The following is a 20,921-nucleotide window of genomic DNA, read 5'->3' as shown; positions in this document are numbered from 1 at the left end:
CATGGCAGGGATGTCCACTATCACCACTGCTCTTCAACATAGTATTAGAAGTCCTAGCCACAGCAATCAGACAACAAAAAGAAATCAAAGGCATCCAAATTGGCAAAGAGGAAGTCAAACTCTCACTCTTTGCAGATGATATGATACTTTATGTGGAAAACCCAAAAGACTCCACCCAAAACTGCTAGAACTCATACAGGAATTCAGTCAAGTAGCAGGCTATAAAATCAATGCACAGAAATCAGTGGCATTCATATACACCAACAACAAGACAGAAGAGAGACTAATTAAGGAGTCGATCCCATTTACAATTACACCCAAAACCATAAGATACCTAGGAATAAATCTAACCAAAGAGGCAAAGGATCTGTACTCAGAAAACTATAAAATACTCATGAAAGAAATTGAGGAAGACACGAAGAAATGGAAAAACATTCCATGCTCATGGATTGGCAGAACAAACATTGTGAAGATGTAAATGCTACCTAGAGCAAGCTACACATTCACTGCAATCCCCCTCAAAATACCATCCACTTTTTTCAAAGAAATGGAACAAATAATTCTAAAATTTGTATGGAACCAGAAGACACCCCGAATAGCCAGAGGAATGTTGAAAAAAAGCAAAGCTGGCAGCATCACAATTCTGGACTTCCAGCTCTATTACAAAGCTGTCATCATCAAGACAGTGTCGTACTGGCACTAAAACAGACACATAGATCAATGGAACAGAATAGAGAGCCCAGAAATGGACCCTCAACTCTATTGTCAACTAAAGCAGAAAAGAATGTCCGATGGAAAAAAGACAGTCTCTTCAACAAATGGTGTTGGGAAAATTGGACAACCACATGCAGAAGAATGTAACTGGACCATTTCCTTACACCACACACAAAAATAGACTCCAAATGGTTGAAAGACCTCAGTGTGAGACAGGAGTCCATCAGAATCCTAAGGGAGAACACAGGCAGCCAGCTCTTCGAACTCAGCCATAGCAACTTCTTCCTAGAAACATCGCCAAAGGGAAGGGAAGCAAGGGCCAAAAATGAACTATTGGGACTTCATCAAGATAAAAAGCTTTTGCACAGCAAAAGAAACAGTCCACAAAACCAAAAGACAACCCACAGAATGGGAGAAAATATTTACAAATGACATATCAGATAAAGGGCTAGTATCCAAAATCTATAAAGAACTTCTCAAACTCAACACCCAAAGAACAAATAATCCAATCAAGAAATGGGTAGAAGACACGAGCAGACATTTTTCCAAAGAAGACATCCAAATGGTCAACAGACACATGAAAAAGTGCTCAACATCACTCGGCATCAGGGAAATCCAAATCAAAACCTCAATGAGATACCACCTCACACCAATCAGAATGGCTAAAATTAAGAAGTCAGGAAACGACAGATGTTGGCGGGGATGCGGAGAAAGGGGAACCCTCCTACACTGTTGGTGGGAATGCAAGCTGGTGCAGCCACTCTGGAAAACAGTATGGAGGTTCCTCAAACAGTTGAAAATAGAGCTACCATACGATCCAGCAATTGCACTACTGGGTATTTACCCCAAAGATACCAATGTAGGGATCGGAAGGGGTACTTGCACCCCGATGTTTATAGCAACAGTGTCCACAATAGCCAAACTGTGGAAAGAGCCAAGATGTCCATCTACAGATGAATGGATAAAGAGGAAGTGGTATATATATACAATGGAGTATTATGCAGCCATTAAAAGGAATGCGATCTTGCCATTTGCAACGATGTGGATGGAACTGTTGGGTGTTAATTCTGATTGAAATAAGTCAATCAGAGAAAGACATGTATCATATGACCTCACTGATAGGAGGAATTCTTAATCTCAGGAAACAAACTGAGTGTTGCTGGAGTGGTGGGGGGTCGGAGGGATGGGGTGGCTGGGTGATAGACATTGGGGAGGTTATGTGGTATGGTGAATACTGTGAATCGTGCAAGACTGTTGAATCACAGATCTGTACCTCTGAAACAAATAATGCAATATATGTTAAGAAAAAAAATGAAGAAGATAGCAGGAGGGGAAGAATGAAGGGGAGTAAATCGGAGGGGGAGATGAACCATGAGAGACAATGGACTCTGAAAAAGAAACTGAGGGTTCTAGAGGTGAGGGGGGTGGAGGGATGGGTTAGCCTGGTGATGGGTATTAAAGAGGGCATGTTCTGTATGGAGCGCTGGGTGTTATGCACAAACAATGAATCATGGAACACCACATCAAAAACTAATGATGTAATATATGGTGATCAACATAACAATAAAAAATTTAAAGAAAAGAATGAACGAATGCTATGAAAATTTAAAATACAGAATTGTTCATTTTCTTATTGAGAAATGTGCATGATTCTTCTTACTGAAAGGATGAAAAATACCCTATTTCCTTTTTGTCCTTGAAAACAGCCTTCTCTTACCACTTTTTGCATTAGAGAAAATTCATCTAGGATTATCTTTATCTGAAGACTCGTGGTCTGATATTTTGCTACATTATTATCAGTTTTATCACTGTTACTGTAGCCTAGAGCTCTGCCACCTCTTTGTGTTCCTCTTACAATTGTGAAATATCTTCCTGTCTGTTTTCTTCGCTTTGCCTTTGTGGATGGTAAGCGAGAAATTCAGAATCCTCAGTGGTGCTCTTTAATAGCTTGTAAAAGAGAAGGACAAAGATAGTGTCTCCAGATGTATGTCTCGTCTTCTTGGAGAGATGGTGCAGGGTTGTGGGCAACGTCTTCTTGGAGAGATGGTGCAGAAAGTGAAGGTCGCAGCAGCAGTCATGGTTTACTGCATCATCCTTCTAGTCCAGTGCTTCCCACGAAAGCACTTGAAAGTGACCCATCGGAAGAAAAAGAAAAAAAGGTGAAATATTTTGTTGCTTTTTATAGTAATTTGTTGAAATGTTACTATTTTGGATATAAGGGTTGGTTTCAAATATAGTATTAAAATTAATTTCACCTTTTCTATTTACCTTTTTAATGTGCCTAGTAGAAAACTTAAGAGTATATGTGTAGCTTGCATTTGGGGCTTGCAATATATTTCTTAGATAGCAGTGTTCTAGGCAATTCCATTCTTCTGTTTTCTTATTATTTTGGTCATTTTTCGGCACAGTTGGAAATCACTGATGAGTAGTGATAAAATGGTGATGGGTTGATGAAATAGCAGAGTGTTTCAAGAAACAGGAAAAATAAGGTCAGTAAAATCCCATAATATATCTTAGAGTCATAAAAAGGTCTAAAGGACTCATATGGCATTTGTAAAATAGAGAATATGAGTTTTGTCTACGGCCATACCACCCTGAATGCGCCCGATCTCGTCTCATCTCAGAGGCTAAGCAGGGTCTGGTTAGTACTTGGATGGGAGAATATGAGTTTTATTCCATTTTTTTAAAAATACAGTTTCTTTTTGTTCTTTGGAAGAATTGTAATAATGAAAGTAATGAAATATCAAACCTCACAAATAGTTAGAATTGTCCAAAAAAGCTAAAATTGAGTCCAGTGAACCCTGATGATATATCAAGAGTTAAGTATTTCCCTTTACAATTTGCCAGCTTCAAATTAGGAACTTTTCTTAGCATCATATTTAGGTGCCTAAATTTGTCTTGGCAGTGCACGGTGGACTTAGAGGCACTGCAGCCTGGTTCTTTGTGTGTTATGATATCAATTCAGGGCTTGGTAGGAAATCATTTATCAGTCTATAAGATGCATGGCACGTTTTATGATACACAACCCATGTTAACCATTATATCTAATGTATTTTTAAGTATAAGGTTTGAGTGTTTATCTGAAATGTAACAATTAATACTCAATATATAACCTAACATCTTTTTCTCTCTTTGTAGACTTTTGTGAATGATGTAAGGATTCCAGAACAGACTTATATCACCTTGAAACTTGAAGATAAGCTGAGATTTGGATATGATATCCTTATATGATTTTGTACATTTATCAAATTGATTCAAAAATCTTTTCTGGTGTAAAATGACATTTCTTGAGATGTAAGAATTTGCAGTGGAGGCATACTAGAAGTCTCTTTGCCCTCCCAAACTAAAATACATGTTTAAAAATAATATATATATATATTTTTTTTTTGGTTGTTGTTGTTGTTGTTGTTCAGTATGCCTGTTCCTAGAAGTAATCCTAGAAAAGTTGGACTCACCTTCCCCCCCATATATAATTTCAGTAGAGATTTCCCTTTAATGGTATTATATATATAATTTTGGTATGGGGGAATGTAACAAGGAGAGGACAGGGGAGTGTTTAATATTAGCCCAGCCCAGGGATTTTTTTGTTGTTGTTTGGATGATCATGGCACAGATCAACATCCTAGGAGGAGTGTAAGAATTTATCCCTACCTTTTTTCCCATTCATACTTTTACTCTATTTTATGAATTCTGTCTCTATTGCCTATTTAATTCAGATTTTCCAGTATCCTGTATCTTCTGAGACCTGTGCTCCCTGGTTAAGTTAATTAAGCAGTTAGTGTGTATTTAAGATTCTTTTGCTTAAAAATAGGATCCTAGGGGCGTCTGGCTGGCTTAGTTGGTTAGAGCATGCGATTCTTGATTTTGGAGTTGTGAGTTCGAGCACCAGGTTGGGTGTAGAGATTACTTAAAAATGTTTTTAAAAAAAGTAAATAAAAATAGGATTCTAAGAACTGAACAGGGACATAACTTTGTCCTTCTTAGGGTAGGGTAAAGGACCACTAGTGAAGAGACGGGACAAGTTTGAAAAAGCAGAAGACATTTCTGTTCATACAAGGCAAAAAACTTTGTAGCAAAGGACTTTTCTTTAATTAAAATACAGATATTCTACATTATACTGAATGGTTTTCTTGTGTTTTCACTGTGACTTCAGTATGTAAGAATGTGTTAAACGTATTGGCAACTCAGATGGCCTTTATCACTCTAGCATAGAAAATGTAGTCTCAGCTATCTGGAATTGATGCTTAGCTGAAATAAATGTACTAACACTTTAAAATTGTTATTAAAGTATAACTAGGTTTTTTTTTAGACTTAAAATTTTTGAAAACTGTTTTTGTAGCACATATATAAACCTTATACTTGTGGAACAAAGAAACATGTGAAAAATGAAGCCGTTTAAATATTAATACTTGTAAGTTGTATGTTTTAAATCCTTTAAAAAATACAGATCACATAAAATGATTAAGAATTAATATTAAAGCCCACAGGGTGCCTGGGTGGTTCAGTCAGTTGGGCAGCTGCCTTTGGCTCGGGTCATGATCCCGGGGTCCTGGGATTGAGCTCTGCGTCGGGCTCCCTGCTCAGCAGGGGGCCTAATTCTCCCTCTGCCTGCCTCTCTGCCTACTTGTTCTCTCTCTATCTCTCTGTCAAATAAATAAAATCTTTAAAAAAAAAAAAAGAATTAACGTTAAAGCCTTGATTCATGGGCCGTTTTCCACCTGCATAAGAAGTTTCATCAAACAATAAATACAAATATATTTTGAATTTAAGTATGTCCTTAATCCATTTGACTTTAGCTGTTTCAAAACATGAGAAAATAATAGGAAATCTGTTTCAATAAAACTCTATTTACTTTGAATTTTAAATCAAGAAGAAACTGAGAAATAACTCCTGCTTTTACAGTTTGTTTAGTGATTTAATAGGGAACTAGTATTTCCTTTATAAAATATATATATATATATATATTTTTTTTTTTTTTCCTGAAATTGCTGGGACAAATGTTTTGTTCCAGAGGACTGTTTTAGGGTTTTAAATCTGTGTTGAACCAGAGCTGCTATTCCAAATCCTCAGGGTAGGCTCAGTTAATTATTTTAAAATAGCATCTCATATTGCTTATGATTTTGAGCACTATACATACATAAATGAACATTGGGCTGTTACAATGGCAGAAATTTTATTATATAGGATGAAATTCTTAAAACAAATTTTATGTTCTATTGTTTTATATTTGGCTGTACCAGACTGAAGTGTAGTTATTGTGCTTTATTCATATTAAAATTAAGCTTAATAGTTAGCCAGTCTACAAACTGCTATACCTTGGAGTGGAAAACTGTCCTATTTATTAAAATGTCATAGCAATAGAAAGAACTGAATTTCATCTATTATTGTTTTCTCTTTGATTTCTGCTCTTATTAGTTTCTTTTTTCTACTTATTCATTTGAGACCTTCTGTTTTTATATAGTCTTTCTAGTTCTGTAAATTTTCTCCTAAGTACTACTTTAACATTCAAAATACTTTTAATTTCTCTTGATTTTTTGAGTGCAGGTTATCTGTAAGCTTGTTAAAATAATTTGGAGGTTTTCCAGAGACTTTCTGTAATTGACTTCTCATTTAATTCCATAGAGCTCAGAGGACATATTTTGTATGTCTCAAATCCTTTCAAATTTATTGAGACTTGTCCTGTGGCCCAGAATGTACCTGGTCTATCTATCTTGATAAGTGTTCCATATATTGTTGAAAAGAATGTGCATTCTGTTGTTTTGGAGTTTTCTATTGGTCATTATGCCAACTTGGTTCCCATCTTCACTATTTTCCTGATTGATTGTCTACTTGTTCTATCAGTTATTCAGAGAGAGGTGTTAAATCTCAGGCTATAATTGTGGATTTGTCCATTTCTCCTTGCAGAAGTTTTTGCTTCATGTAATTTTAAACCTGGTTATTAGGTATATAAACATTTAGGATTAAAATATCCTCTTGATGAATTGGCATCATTTGTTATTATAAAATGACCTGCTTTATTCAAGATAATGTTCTTTGCTCCAAAATATGGTTTGTTTGGACATTGCTATAGTTTTTCCACCTTTATTTATTTATTTAGATTAGTGTTAGCATGGAACATCTTTTACAGTCTTTTACTTTTAAGCTGTTTGTGTCTTTACATTTGAAGTAGGCATCATATAGTTGGCATTACTTTTTTTATTCAATCTGATCATTTCTGCCTTCATTCTTGAATTTAGATCATTCACATTTAGTGTGATTATTGATGTAGTTAGATTTATTATTTTATTTTACATTTTTAAGATTTTATTTATTAGAGAGAGAGAGAGTGTGTGAGTGGGGGAGAAGCAGAGCAGGAGGGTGAGGGAGGAGGAAAGAATCTCAAGCAGACTCCCCACTGAGCATGGAGCCTGGTGCAGGGCTTGATCTCACAACTCTTGAGATCATGACCTGAGCCAAAACTAACAGTTGGACACTTAACCAACTGAGCCACCTGATGTAGTTAGATTTAAATCTGTCATCTTGATATTTGTGTTCTCTTTGTGCCATCAGTTTTTTGTCTTTTTCCCATAATTTCTTTTGGGTTATTTGAACATTTTATATGACTCCATTAATCTCTTTTGTTGGCTTATTAACTATAACTTTTTTTTATTTTAGTGGTTGCTTCAAGATTTATAATTACACCTTTAATTTTAAGTTTTATCTTCAAGTGATGTTATACCAATTCACATATAGTGTAAGAACCTTATAGCAGTGTACTTCTATCCTGTACTTCTGTCCTGACCTTTGTGCTGATTGTCAACTTTTTATTTTTAGTTATGTTACAAACTGCATATTACATCGTTGTGAGTAAAAGGTCAATTATCTTTTAGAGATTTAAATAAGAAAAATATCTCCTATCTTTATGCTCATTGTATTCTTTTATCTTAAACCAACGTAGATATCATTTCTCATGCTCTTCACATTCCTCTTTATAGGTCTATCTTTTCATCTGGTATCATTTTCTTTCTGCTCAGGGCTTCCTTTAATATTTCTTGTAGTATGGTTTCCCTGGTGATGAATTCTTCCCATTTTCATATGTCTGGAAAAGTATTTCACCTTAGTTATTGAAAGTTATTACTGCTGGGTGTTTATTGTAGGTGGCATTTCTTTTCTTTCCGTGTGTTAAAGCTGTTGCTCTACTGTATTCTCACTTGGATTATTTCCCTTTATCCCTGGTTTTGAGCAATTTGATTATGATTTGCCTTGGTGTAATTTTTTTCATGTTTCCCCTGCTTGGGGTTTGTTAAGCTTCTTGGATCTGTGGGTTTATAGTTTTAATCAAATTTAGAAAATGTTTCAGCCATTATTTTTCCAGATATTATTTTGCCTTCCTCACTTCCTTAAAGGACTTCAATTAAATGTTGTTAGGTTACTTGACATTGTCTCTCAACTTACTGGTACTCTATTTATTTATTTATTTATTTATTATTTTTTAATCATTGGTTCTGTGTTCCAGTTTGGATTATTATTGCTGTGTCTTTAAGTTTACTGATCTTCTTTTGGGCAGTGTCTAATCTACCACTAATCCATGCGGTATAGAACACTTGAAGTTCAATTTGGATTTTGTATTTGATATCTCCCAAGCTACTACTTAGCTTTTTGAACATATAGAATATGGTTATAACTTTTAACACCTTTGTTGACATCTGGGTCAGTTCTGCATCAGTTTTAATTCATTTAATTTGCATGTAGAGTAATTTTTGATTGGATGGCGGACATTGTGAGTTTGTTGAGTATTGCATGCATATTTTTGTATTCCTCTACATATTTTTGAGCTTTGTTCTGGGACACAGGTTCCTTGGAAACCGTTTTAGCACTTTGGGTCTTGCTTTTAAGATTTGTTAGGCTTCTAAGTTTAGTCTGAGACTGATATTCCCCACTATGAAGGCAAGACCTTTCTGTATACCATAGGGGTCAGCAAACCCAGTGGCAAATCTGGCTTTCAGCCCATGTTTGTAAATAACGTTTTATTGGAACACAGCCATACCCACCCATTTACATATTTCTGTGGCTGCTTTTGGACTACCACGGCAGAGTTGAGTAGTTGTAACAGAGATCATATGGTCCCAAAGCCTAAAATATTTACTATCTGGCACTTTACAGAAGAAATGTGTCACCTCTGCTTTATCCAGTGACTCATGATTCATGATGTTTTCCATCCTGGCCATATGTGAGCACTGTTACCTGTAGTACTTTTAGATGGTTCTTGCCCCAGACCTAGGTAGGAATTTTCTCACATGCATTCCCAATCAGTACGCAGCTGAATGCTTGAGCAAGATCCTCAGACATGTGGAATTCTCTCTTCTGTGCAGCTCTCTTCTCTTCAGTGCTCAGTCCCATGACCTCTGGTCATCTTGGTCTCCCGGACCTTCACAGGTTGCCTTCACAGCTCAGAGAGCCCTCCTTGCCCAGTGACCTGGAAGCTCTGTTAGGGCAGTGGTCTGGGGACAGGGATTAGATTCACCTCAATTTGTTTCTCTTCACTCAGGAGTCACTGTCTTTTGTTCCCTGATGTTGATTGTCTTGAAAACCATTGTTTTATATATTTTGTCCATTTTTTGGTTGCTTCAGATGGGAGAGTAACTCTGGTTCCTTTTTTCCGTCTTGGCCAGAAGCAGGAATCTGAGAAGTTGATTCTGGCCATTCTGGATATACAGATGGAATCCAGGGGAGGAGGTGTAGGCTAGAGACAAAAATTTGGGAATTTCCATTGTCTAAATAATATTTAATTCCTTAAGACTAAATGATACCACTCATGGGAGAGAATACAGATTGATAAGAGAGAGGTCCAAGGACTGAAACCTGATACATTCCACTATGAAGAGGCAGGAGAGATAAGGAACCAGTTGAAAAAAGATTAAGATCGAATTGCTGGTGAACTAGGAGGAAAATCAGAATATGGTGTGGTTTCCATGTTGAATGGAAAATGATTAAACATTACTTAAATACATAAATCTCAAAATCCTTACCATCCCAGTCATATGAGTCAGTATAAGAATCTAGTACCTTGATTTTTTTAATGAGGTTCTTTTTCCCAAAGAAGTTATCTATTCCTATAAAAATGGCCCACAAAATGATTGGATTAATCATATTAGAAGCAAGGTAAAAATCATTTTCATAACTTTCAAGATTATGATTTATCTGTACTTGGAACATTACATGTGGCGTTCTGTCCTTGGGTCCAGATCATGGCTGCTAAAATGGTCAAGAGGGGGATAAACATAACTAAAAATCAAGCATTCTTCTTTTAGCGGAGTTGAATCCTGATTAATGTGATTGATATCCACAACAAAACATGAACACACTTCCCAGATTTCAAAAATGGGGGACATTCAAAGCTTTTTGAAAGAACCAAATTTAAGAAATGGAGATGAGCAGTTAAATAAGGAGTAATGTCATAGAAGAAAAGTTAAAAGCAGTTGTTTAAAAGGTTTTTTAAAAGTTAGGATATTCATCTACCAGAATAAAATGATACATCTTTCTGAAGGTAGAGACAAACGTAAGCTAGTAGAAAATTGCTTAGAGAAATAAAATTATCCCTTTAGAAGTTTTTCTGTCATGAACTTTTTTTTAAAACTTTGGCATCTCCTAGGACCTGCCTTGTTAATACAGTGTGCAATCTATTTTAGCTTTATTGTGTATTTCAGTATTGAATATAGTAAAATTTCCCATATTTCTAAGGAGAGGATCCAGAAAGATAAGTTTTTGGCCAACTTTAAGGAGACTTTTTAAGGATAGTCTTAATATATATTTTAAATCAGATAAAATATCCAAATTTAGAAAAAGAATGCTTTTTTCCATTCTTCCACTGTATAAAATAGTAGTATTCAAGTATTCTCATATATTTTGACATCCAATGTCTTCAGCACCATGAGAGAGAGTCACATTCTTTTCAGTATATAGTTTTTCAGAGAATATTGTATTAATGCCCATTCAGTTGTTTGAGACTACAGCACTTCTTGAAACCTTAAAACACTGGAAATCTTGTCCCAAGCAGCAAAAGCTCATATGTAATACTGGATTTCTTCTGTAGGTGCTTGGTATCTCCGCAATGAAACAACTTAGTGACTGAATTTTTAAAAATGATTTTTGAAAGATGTGTTCACAGTGATACCTGACACCTGGTGTTTTTAAGGCTCTAGGAATAACTAAAACTTTAAAATTTTGCTCTCCTTTTAGTTAGCTTTAATTATCATTTAGATAAAGGAGAGGGTCTAAGAGAGCATTACTAGTATATAGATGAGTTTCTTTGACCCCACTCTTAGATAAACATTTCTTGAATAAATTGAGCATAGGGATGACTTAGAATAACAATCACACAGCCTTATGTAAAGGAATAGGGAAATAACATACAAATGTGAATTTTTTTTAAGATTTTATTTATTTCAAGAGAGAGACCATGCAAGCAGGGGAAGGGGCAGAGGGAGACAGAGAATCCTAAGCAGGCTCTATGATCAGCATAGAGCCCAAAGCAGGGCTCGATCCCATGACCCTGAGATCATGACCTGACCTGAAATCAAGAGTCGGATGCAAACAATTGAGCCACCCAGGCACCCCACAAATACGATTTTTAATGAGCAAGAATTTAAACTGTAACTTTTCTATTCAGATATAATCAGCATGACTGTAGTTTATACTATATTGTATATTTTTAACTTACAACATGAGTAATTTAATTGTATCTTAGATTGTCATTTTTTAAAATTAGCAACTTAAAAACAGTTAACCTAGGGTCTGTACCATTAGGAAGTGGTAGCTTTGGAGGTAAATGCTAAGACTAGGGCATTCTCAAAATCTCAGAGTGATACCAGGGTTCTCAAGTAAATTCATGACCCAGACGAGGATCCTTGAGATCTTTGGTCCACACACACAAACCATTTTGGAAGGTAAGGAGTTCGACTCCAAGAAGTGGGGCCTCTCTAAAGTTTTCCTGATCTTAAAGGAGTCTTAAGTCTAAAGATAGTACCCCAGACTAGCCTTGGGGAATAGCCTGGAACACTCTCAGGAATAAATTTGAAGCCCCAGGAAAACCCTCATAGCAGGCTACAGTCATTTGTGTTTCCCACTGGAAAAATGGAAATGGCTTTCCATTTGTTTGAGACACTGTTTTCCATTGGAAATGTAGGAATGCTATGAATCTTCTCCAACTATTAATGAGTTCCCTGGGGGTAAAACAAAGTTACTAGACTTATTTTTCATTAAGTAGGAAATTATTACAAAATATATATTTTCACCTATATCAGGAAATACATATCAGCATGTGTACAAAACAAAAAAAAGGAAAATTCTAATATGTCACAGCTACAGGAACCCTGGACTGGGATTTAGCTGACTAGATTGTTGTCTTAGGTTTTGCCTCTCCAGTCCTCAGGTTCCCTGTATACAGAATAGGAGGACCAGTTCATGGAATTAAATAGGATATTCCCCAGAGCTCTTTGAAACTCCAAAAAATTCTGAGTTTTTATTGTTTTAATGAGTAGAAATACAAGTTAAATACTCGTCTGCAAGTTTACTGCTCCTTAGGCATGGAGACTATTTTTACCCCCACTGGTTGTGATAATTACAGCTTTCTACCCTTGAAGTCATAGGGTGCTGTGAATTGATAAAGGATAATAGAATTTAGTGCATGGTTATAAAAGTCCTTTCAGTACAGGGTTAAGTAATGGTGGGAAATGTGACCTCTGCTGTGTAGTGTAAGATGTTCTTTAATATACGGAGGCATTGTTCTTTTTGGCGTAATAATGAAAGCATTCATTATATCCGGCACTTAGTTCTAATCTGTATGGAAGCAGTTGTTTGATAATATGACCTTGATTGCAACGCCTGAGGAAAGGGGCAATTGTGGATGCTGTAAGGACCCTAATTATAGCATTTCTTCTGCACTTTCAAAATGAACTTCATTTTTATCAATGCTTATGAAGTCTGAGTAATCCAATTTTTTCAGGATTTACTGTTGGGTAATCACTGATGAGATACTTCCTTTCACATTGTTGTGATTAACTGTCAATATAATTTGATCCAGGTGCTTTTTCTTTGCAGTCATACTGTTTGTGAGAGCTGAAAATGTCTGTTATGCTCTAATTACCCAGTTATTTGCTTCTTGAAGGCCATTATTGGTTAAGTTTAGAATTACTTGCTAGATTTTAGATTTTTCTCTGGTATTTAAAAATTAAAGTCTTCATAGTTTTGAGCATATTGTAACATAAATTCTTAAGGGGAATATAATGCTTCTGTTGTAATTACCTGGTGAAAATAGGACAATTTCAAAATTATCTTTGATCATTTTAAGCTTGATTATCAGAATTTTGAAATTATATTCTTCCTTAGCTCTGTTCACATACAAATCTTTTCACTGTCGTACGAGGAGAAATGAGGGTCCCTGAAGAAGCACTAAAGGTAAAAATTATTACTTATTTCTTTTGTAAACCTGTCATTTGCTAGGGTTGATTTTTACTCCTGGATGCTTCATTTTCATTTTTAAATGTTTTATAGCACGAGAAGTTTACCATTCAGCTTCAGTTGTCCCAAAAATCTTCAGAATCAGAATTATCAAAATCTGCATGTGCCAAAAGCCTAGATTCAAAGGTGGCAGATACTTCAACAGAGGTGCAGCACAAAACCACAGAAGCACTAAAATCTGAGGAAAAAGCCATGGGTAAGTTAATCTCTTTGAAAATACTATATTTATACTTGATAATGAAGAAAGTACAGGCTTTGTTCTACAAAACTTGGCCATGTCCATATCAATTTATAATAATGACAGTTTTAGAGTGGGATTTAATGCAGCCAATCCTTTCATTAGAAAGCATTATATAACACATAATTATATATGGCAGTTATATGTAGGTGTGTTTAGATATTTGAGGGAAGTAAATATGGTTTATAATATTGTATTTCATGTTTGCTTTTTTTGAATTATAATAACTGAAATGAATTAAAAGGATATCCAGTGAGGTTACATCATCATTATTATTATATTTATCATGTTCCAGGAACTGCTCTACATGAATAATCCCATTCATGCAAAAACAATTTTTTTAAATTAGTAGGCATTACCAAATTTGCTCAAATAAAAAATCTAGTCATGTTAACAGCTAGTTTAAATTTTGTTACTCTGCAGTGCCCTTAGGCTTTAAAAATATTTTTAATGGTCACTCATACCAAAATTTACTTTAGTTTTGTTTTTTTTTATTTAGACTTACTTGATGAGCCATTTCTATATACCAAAAGACTGATTACACCTTAACAAAAAGCTATTAGGCTAACGCAGTTTGCATTACTTAGATATTAGCCAGAGCAAAATTTCGTTTATTTAGTCATGTCCAACATTGAATGTCTTACACAAATAACAAGTTTTTCAACTTAGAGTACTTTTTAACTACCTAGACTGTATTTTTTTCATTTAATAAATTAACCAGGCAATTCTAGCATTCTGCAAAAGTATATATTTTTTCTGTTTCATCTGCTCTAGACAGATTTTTTTTTTTGCCTCTTTCCAGATATTTCTGCCATGCCCCGTGGCACTCCCTTATATGGGCAGCCATCATGGTGGGGGGATGGTGAAGTGGAGGAGAAAAGGGCTCTCAAGTCAAATGGCAAACCTGAAGAAAAAAGTCATGAAACTGGGACAGCAGGTAAGGAAAAGCTCAGACTATGACATTCAATGGATATTTTGGGAAGAATTTATAATCTAAGCAAAAAGTGGCAGCCCTGAAAAGAGATACATATCTGTGACTTTTTAATAAAAAATGTTGTGAATGTCTTAATGATCTTGTCATTGTAAGTTTATTATGCATGATTCTCACATAAAGTATTCATTCCAGAATCATTTTTATATAAAATATTGTTCCAACTAATGATATTAAATCTTGAAAAATAGATTAATAATATAATCAGGCATTTAAAGTATTTTAAAATAATTATTAAAATATTTCAGTTAGACCAAAATAGTAGGCACAAACTAATTTTGTGTATTTCATTAGATTCACAGGCATATAATATTTTTAAATGAACAGTTTATGTTATGTTCAGAAATGTGATATATGAAATTAAAACTTCTTTAAAACCTCAGTGTGCTTTATTTGTTGGGGTGTGGTAGCAACAAGATTAGCCAAGTTAAGCAGCCAGAATGAAAAAATAGTTCTGGACCACATTCATAGTCAAGGAAACATACTCTTTTGTTGCTAGAGGGATTTCGTAATGAGCTAAGTGTCCCATAAGCCAGAAAATCAAGATTTCCAGGAAACAGAGGTATCATTTGTCACATAAGGACTTGGCAAAGACATCAACACCAAAGGGTCAAATGGCCAGTTTCCACATTAATGGCAGATAAGGATCCAGAACTGGAGGGATTAGATACAGGTACCAGGAAACCCGGCAGTATGGAAAACCAAGTCTGACTCTGAGTCAAAGATAGATTCCATCAGCACCCTTCTCAATTGCCTACTTTGACCCTAGTTGTACAAGATAAATAAGACATTTTTCTTAGCTGGAGAGTAAGAGCACTGTTCTTTAAATATGCTGATTTTGCCAGGATACAAGTCTAATAAGAGACCTGGCTGTATGGACTCGATTTTACAAGTGCCTCAGCCTGAAGTTGTCAACTTTGCAAATAAATTCCCATCATTGCTTCCTTGTTTCTGTCCACCAGCATGGTTTTCTTCATGTCCAAGCTTAGAAATACTGAGTATTGATACTTAGTATCATTTAGCATAGGTCAGATGCAAATAACACAAATGGGACCTGAGATAAGGGGGAGGGGAATTTACTGGCTTAAATAACTGTAGCTCTTCAGGGCTGGTCCCGGCCTCTCTGCAGTGTCATGGGGGAGCCTGGTTCTACCCCTTTCTCAGCTCTCTGTCCTCAGTGGCTGCATATGAGGGCATCTGTCCTCATCGTCATCTCTGTGATGAAACTGAATTCTTAAATGATTATCAGCTTGTGTGGTCTGTCTTATTCAGTGTCATTTTTGCCACATGTCAAAAGCTGTCTCATAATCTTGGGATTATTTTTGAGTAAGAAGGAATTAAGTGATTTATGTCTTGTGTTAAGTGGCTTAAAAGAACCCAGCCAGATTCAGCCAATTAAGGGCCTTGTGAGGGTCTCATTGGCTTTCTATTATTAGTGTGAGGAGGTTCTTGTTTCACATTTATTATTTGTAGTTTCTTAAAATATGGGATGAAGGGAACAATTTACTGACCTGAAATAACTTATGATACTAACAGAGATTGTAGAATCAGTTTGAAGATGTACACTAAATCTTATTTAATTTGATCATTTCAAAATTGTTTTTATTAAATGTTTTAAATTATGACATATAAGTAATCAGTTTATGCTCTAAGCATGCTGTTTTGTAACACAAAAAGTGATTTGCTTCTTGGCTCCCAAGTTTTAGAATTTAAAATCTTAATAATTATTGTGAGAGGTCAACATTTCAGAAAGGGTAATAGAGTATGTGCTACCTACTGATTTATGTCCCTCTCAGTGGGTCCACATGTATCCAGAATCTCCTACAGACTTAAGCACATAGCCTAAAAAACCCTAGAAGCAAATATGTATGCCAGAGCAACCAAATTCTCCTGAAACTGTATGAATATTTTTAGTCCTATTTGAGCTATGGGTGTGCGCTTCGACCTGCCGACAGGGTGCGAACAATTACTTAGGTTACATTTAAAGGTCTTTTAAGTGTTGCAACTGTGAGGAATAGATTTGTGGCTCTTTTACATTGATTTCAATCTAATCACACTAAATTTGGAAACTTTCCAGTTGTGACTCCTTTTTAGCAAAAGATGTTTCCTAGTCTTTGTTATTTGAGATACTTGAATATGCAAGGTTGGATATATGTTCTAAGCTGAACAAATGTGCTCTCATCATTATAACCTTTGTCATCTTGATTTAACTGAATATTTCACTTAATTTAGTACAGAAGAATCAAGGGAACGGTTTTTTGAGTTATGTGTATTACAAGTTTCCCAAAAGGTTGCATAATCATAAAGTACCCTAAGAACTTGAGGATATTATCACCAGTTGCTGTTCTGATTTAGATAAACATAATCAATTCTAGCATAATCAGTTGTTAAATAGTTTTAAATAACTAGCAGTTGAGATTACAACAAAATATTATTATATACAAATTTTAGGATATTTAGTATATTAATTTAGTATGAACAGAGTTTGAAGATAAATGGATGTTAAATTCACAAATTTCCAGAATCTGTTCTGTCAGTGTTCTGAGAGTTATTTTATGTATTAATTTAGAAGACACCCCCCCCCACGCCCCCAGTGATTTTTCTAGTGGGCCTAAACTTCCCAAGTAAAGTAGGCCCACACGTGATCTGTTTTTATCATCTTCAGAGAAATGAATTCCTTCAGATGACTGAATTTTACTTTTACAACTGACAATTTCTTTTTAAAAGTTTAACCATTTCTAAGTTTCTATTAAATGAATTACCCATATCACTGCCTTCTTAAGTGGAGAAGGCTGACTATAATTTAAGTTTTTGGTTGATGACTCTAAGTCGGCATGATGAATATCAGTTCCTGAACTGTGTGACGTTACAGTGAGGTCCTTCGGGGACATTGAAGGATGTAGGACTGCTGGCCCTACGTACTGAATGGTTCTGGACCGCTGTGGTCCTGAGCCACGTTCTGAGCTCTTGTGTTTTGTCTTAACCCTGCCATCTGTTTCTTACTTCTCAGTGCAGTGTGTCTTACCTTAATCCTCACTTCAGATTTGCTACATGTATCTAAGCAAATCGTAAAAAGGCTCTCAATGAGTGACTTCCCAGTTAGTGAAGATCATGAATATGGGAATATAGGCACTGTTGAATCTTAGGTTTTTTGGACTTAGATTTTTGGTTTAGTTTTCATTTCCCTGATTCTCAGCTATGCTACAGAATTGGGAAAAAGAGAGGGACATTTATTTTTGTGCCTTTTTTGTCCCAGGCTTTGTTCTGGGTATCTCAGATTATCTCACTTAATACTTAACCTCACTGGATCATCACAGTGATCTCATGGATAGATACCATTATTTCGGATGAAGAAAATGAGAATTAAAGATTGACGGAGACAGGATTTATCTGATAGCAGGTCTCTTCGCTACTTTCCTGCCTAGTTACAGTCATCAGGTCCTAATATGCTTCCTTTACCCTCTATTGTGCTACCTGACATTGTTAGATAACTGATTTCTGGGAAAATTGTGTAAGTCTTGGGTTTCTAGTCCTTGGAGTAAAGGTGACTTTGAAGTAGGACTAATGGATGATAACCTTAAAAACAGTGATGTGCAGTTGTTGATCTGTTTTTATGTGTGATAATGTGAAAAAAATGTTGAAAGTATATCAGTACTGTGAACTTTTCCTTCACAAAGAAGGAAAATTAGGAAAATATTCCTTTAAATTATGAATGACAAGTAGATGATAAATGCTATATCCTTGGAGCAGCTTTTTGTGGTTTTTGCTTTGTTAGTTCAGCCACATCATTTTATTTGGGTATCCAAGTAGTGGTAAAAGGAACCTATACCACCCCTTGTCCCCAGCCAGCATTATCCTGTTACCAGAAGGATGAGCAAAGCCGAATAAATGACTCAGTGAATGTATGTATGTATCTGATGGGTATGTACACAGATAGGCTAGGTTTGTAAGCCAATTGTACTATAAGGAATTGATCAAGTACAGTACATTGTAATAGTAAATAAGTCAGTGTATGAAAAATAAAAATAACACTTATTAATGAGTTTACTAATATATGGGGAGTGACTAATGCAATTTACTCTCATGGAAATTTTAAAGGACAGGCCTTCAGAGGAAACAGTGCAAGTGGACATTTTATTATTAAGATGAATTAACTCTTACATAAAGAAATTTTAAAACATGACTTTAGGTTACTTAGTCTTATTGTATAATCTCTTCTTCCAAAAAGCATGTAAAATTTTTGCTTCAGTGAGGTAGAGTGTTTGCTGATACACATTTCACATTTTCATAATAAAAACTGTATTTTGAAAAGAATAATTTTTACATGGAAAATTGTTTTTGTTACTCTGTTTACCTTCTGTGTAGTGGGTTTTTGGGGTTTGTTTTTTTTTTTTTTTTTGGAACTGGAGCTTGATGTTTTCTATACCCTGTTCCATACATTTGATTATAGCAATGTCCCATTCTTATAACCTAAAAGCAAACAGTTTTATGTTCAGAGAGTACTGCCAAGAAATCAGTTACAGTACCTGAAGAATCCCATCAAGATTTAAGATTTGAAAAGGTAGCTCAAGAGACCAAATACTACTTCACTTAATTAGGGAATGATTGGAAACAACCTAGTCTCCCTGTACTGCCTTTCCTCCTAATAAATTACCTGAGTATGGTTTTCCCATCAATCTATTTAAAAATAGAATGCTTCTATGAGCTTTAGGGAAATATTTTTCATTTGAACTCTTTACCATCTTAATAATGGACATGGTTCTTTGCTTCCTGAAAAACAGGGCAGTTTAATCTTATTTATCTAATAATTTTTTGCGTTTGCACTAATAACACATACTTACAAGAAGACATTTCAATAATCATTTTCATTTATATATTTTATTTGCCAATTTCACTTACATATACTGTGTACAAATGCATATATTTTTATACCTTTATCTTCATTTCTGAGATAGCAGAACAATAGTGATAGTGTTCCAGAGTTGCTCACTCCTTCTGCCAACTCTGGTTGTTTTGATCTGAGATTTATAATTCAGCTTTCCTCCCAAGAATTTTTGACACTGGTACATATTCTGCTGTATAGACATGCACATGAATTTTCTTCTGGAATTTTTGGCTGGCAACTGAAATTTCTATTTTTACCTTATTTCTTTCACACTGCTGCTCAGATTGCAATGCTGCAAGCAAACCACGTGTTTATCTTTAGTCGTTCTTTTATTCTTTTTTAAAATGTATCCATCTTCTTGCAGTGAGCGCACATCAGTAAATGTTATTTTTATAATTCTAAAAGTGATGTCTCTAAATGTCATGGTAAAGAATGGTAAGTGGAATCATTACTTCTAGAACATCACTTGGGTATTGACTTCATGTTTATTTCTTCATTTAAGTACCTGTTCTCCTTCAGAGCTCTACTTTGTGTTCATAGATATTTCATCCTCCTGACTTGATAAGGAAATTCACATTTTTTCTATGTCTCTAGATGTATATGTCTAATGTGCATCTCCATCTGCATTTGATTTCAGTTCTTTTGCACCTTGATGATTTCTAGATCCAAGCTGGAAAAAATATGTATCTAGCCATTCAGGGTCCATCTCTTAAAACTGCTTTGTTCTTTGTCATTGCTGCTACTTATCCTGCATCTTCTGCTACTGAATGCTGTGCTTATAATCAGAATTATTTCTTCTCTGTGATATTTGCCAGGTTTTCATCCAGGCTGTGATCTGCCTTCTGACTCTCATGGCACAATACAAATGGCCATAATTATTCTCCTTTAAGTGCTAGAAGTCCCAAATATTTTGAATTTTCTCTTATTTTTTTCATTAGGGTGCAGCATAGATGCCAAGCAAGTTGAGGAACAGTCTTCAGCTGCAAATGAAGAAGTACTTTTTCCTTTCTGTAGGGAACCAAGTTACTTTGAAATCCCTACAAAAGAATTTCAGCAGCCATCACAAATAACAGAGAGCACTATTCATGAAATCCCAACAAAAGACACACCAAGTTCCCATACAACAGGTGCAGGGCATGCTTCATTTACCATTGAATTTGATGACAGTACTCCAGGGAAGGTAACTATTAGAGACCATGTGACAAAATTCACTTCTGACCAGCGCCACAAGTCCAAGAAGTCTTCTCCTGGAACTCAAGACCTGCCGGGGATTCAGACAGGAATGATGGCACCAGAAAATAAAGTAGCTGACTGGCTAGCACAGAACAACCCTCCTCAAATGGTATGGGAAAGAACAGAAGAGGATTCCAAAAGTATTAAAAGTGATGTTCCAGTTTACTTGAAAAGGTTGAAAGGTAAAGTGAATTGATCATTTCAGAACTTCCTGTTTTTTGATAAAGAAAATTCAGTCTTCACAGTTAACCAGAGTACTCCTAGATAAATAATTATATGGTAGGAAACTTCAGCTTTTTCAAAGCTCTATATTTGATTTTGAAGCTCAAAAGCAAGCCATACTACCCATGTCCACCTTACTC

The 20,921-nt window shown here is 35.3% G+C and overlaps 1 protein-coding gene across 11 annotated transcripts in view; it reads left to right on the top strand.

Moving 5' to 3' along the window:
* CEP170 (centrosomal protein 170) overlaps window positions 1-20,921 on the top strand; it is a 137,315-nt gene that overhangs the window by 64,261 nt on the left and 52,133 nt on the right. For 10 of the 11 annotated variants that reach the window (XR_003522945.1, XM_027610397.2, XM_027610396.1 and 7 more), the window contains exons 4-8: window positions 3,853-3,931; window positions 13,091-13,149; window positions 13,246-13,408; window positions 14,253-14,387; window positions 20,265-20,741. Coding sequence is in view for 10 of the 11 variants with exons in the window: in XM_027610397.2 (XP_027466198.1) it covers window positions 3,853-3,931; window positions 13,091-13,149; window positions 13,246-13,408; window positions 14,253-14,387; window positions 20,265-20,741 (913 nt within the window). In the remaining variant the exon portion in view is untranslated. The remainder of the gene's footprint in view (window positions 1-3,852; window positions 3,932-13,090; window positions 13,150-13,245; window positions 13,409-14,252; window positions 14,388-20,264; window positions 20,742-20,921) is intronic. The other variant, XM_027610398.2, reaches the window with a different exon arrangement.

The sequence above is a fragment of the Zalophus californianus genome, chromosome 10, assembly GCF_009762305.2.
Source record: "Zalophus californianus isolate mZalCal1 chromosome 10, mZalCal1.pri.v2, whole genome shotgun sequence".
Classification (NCBI taxonomy): domain Eukaryota; kingdom Metazoa; phylum Chordata; class Mammalia; order Carnivora; family Otariidae; genus Zalophus; species Zalophus californianus.
The sequence above is the reverse complement of the archived record's forward strand: the minus strand, read 5'-3'. Positions and strand labels throughout refer to the sequence as shown.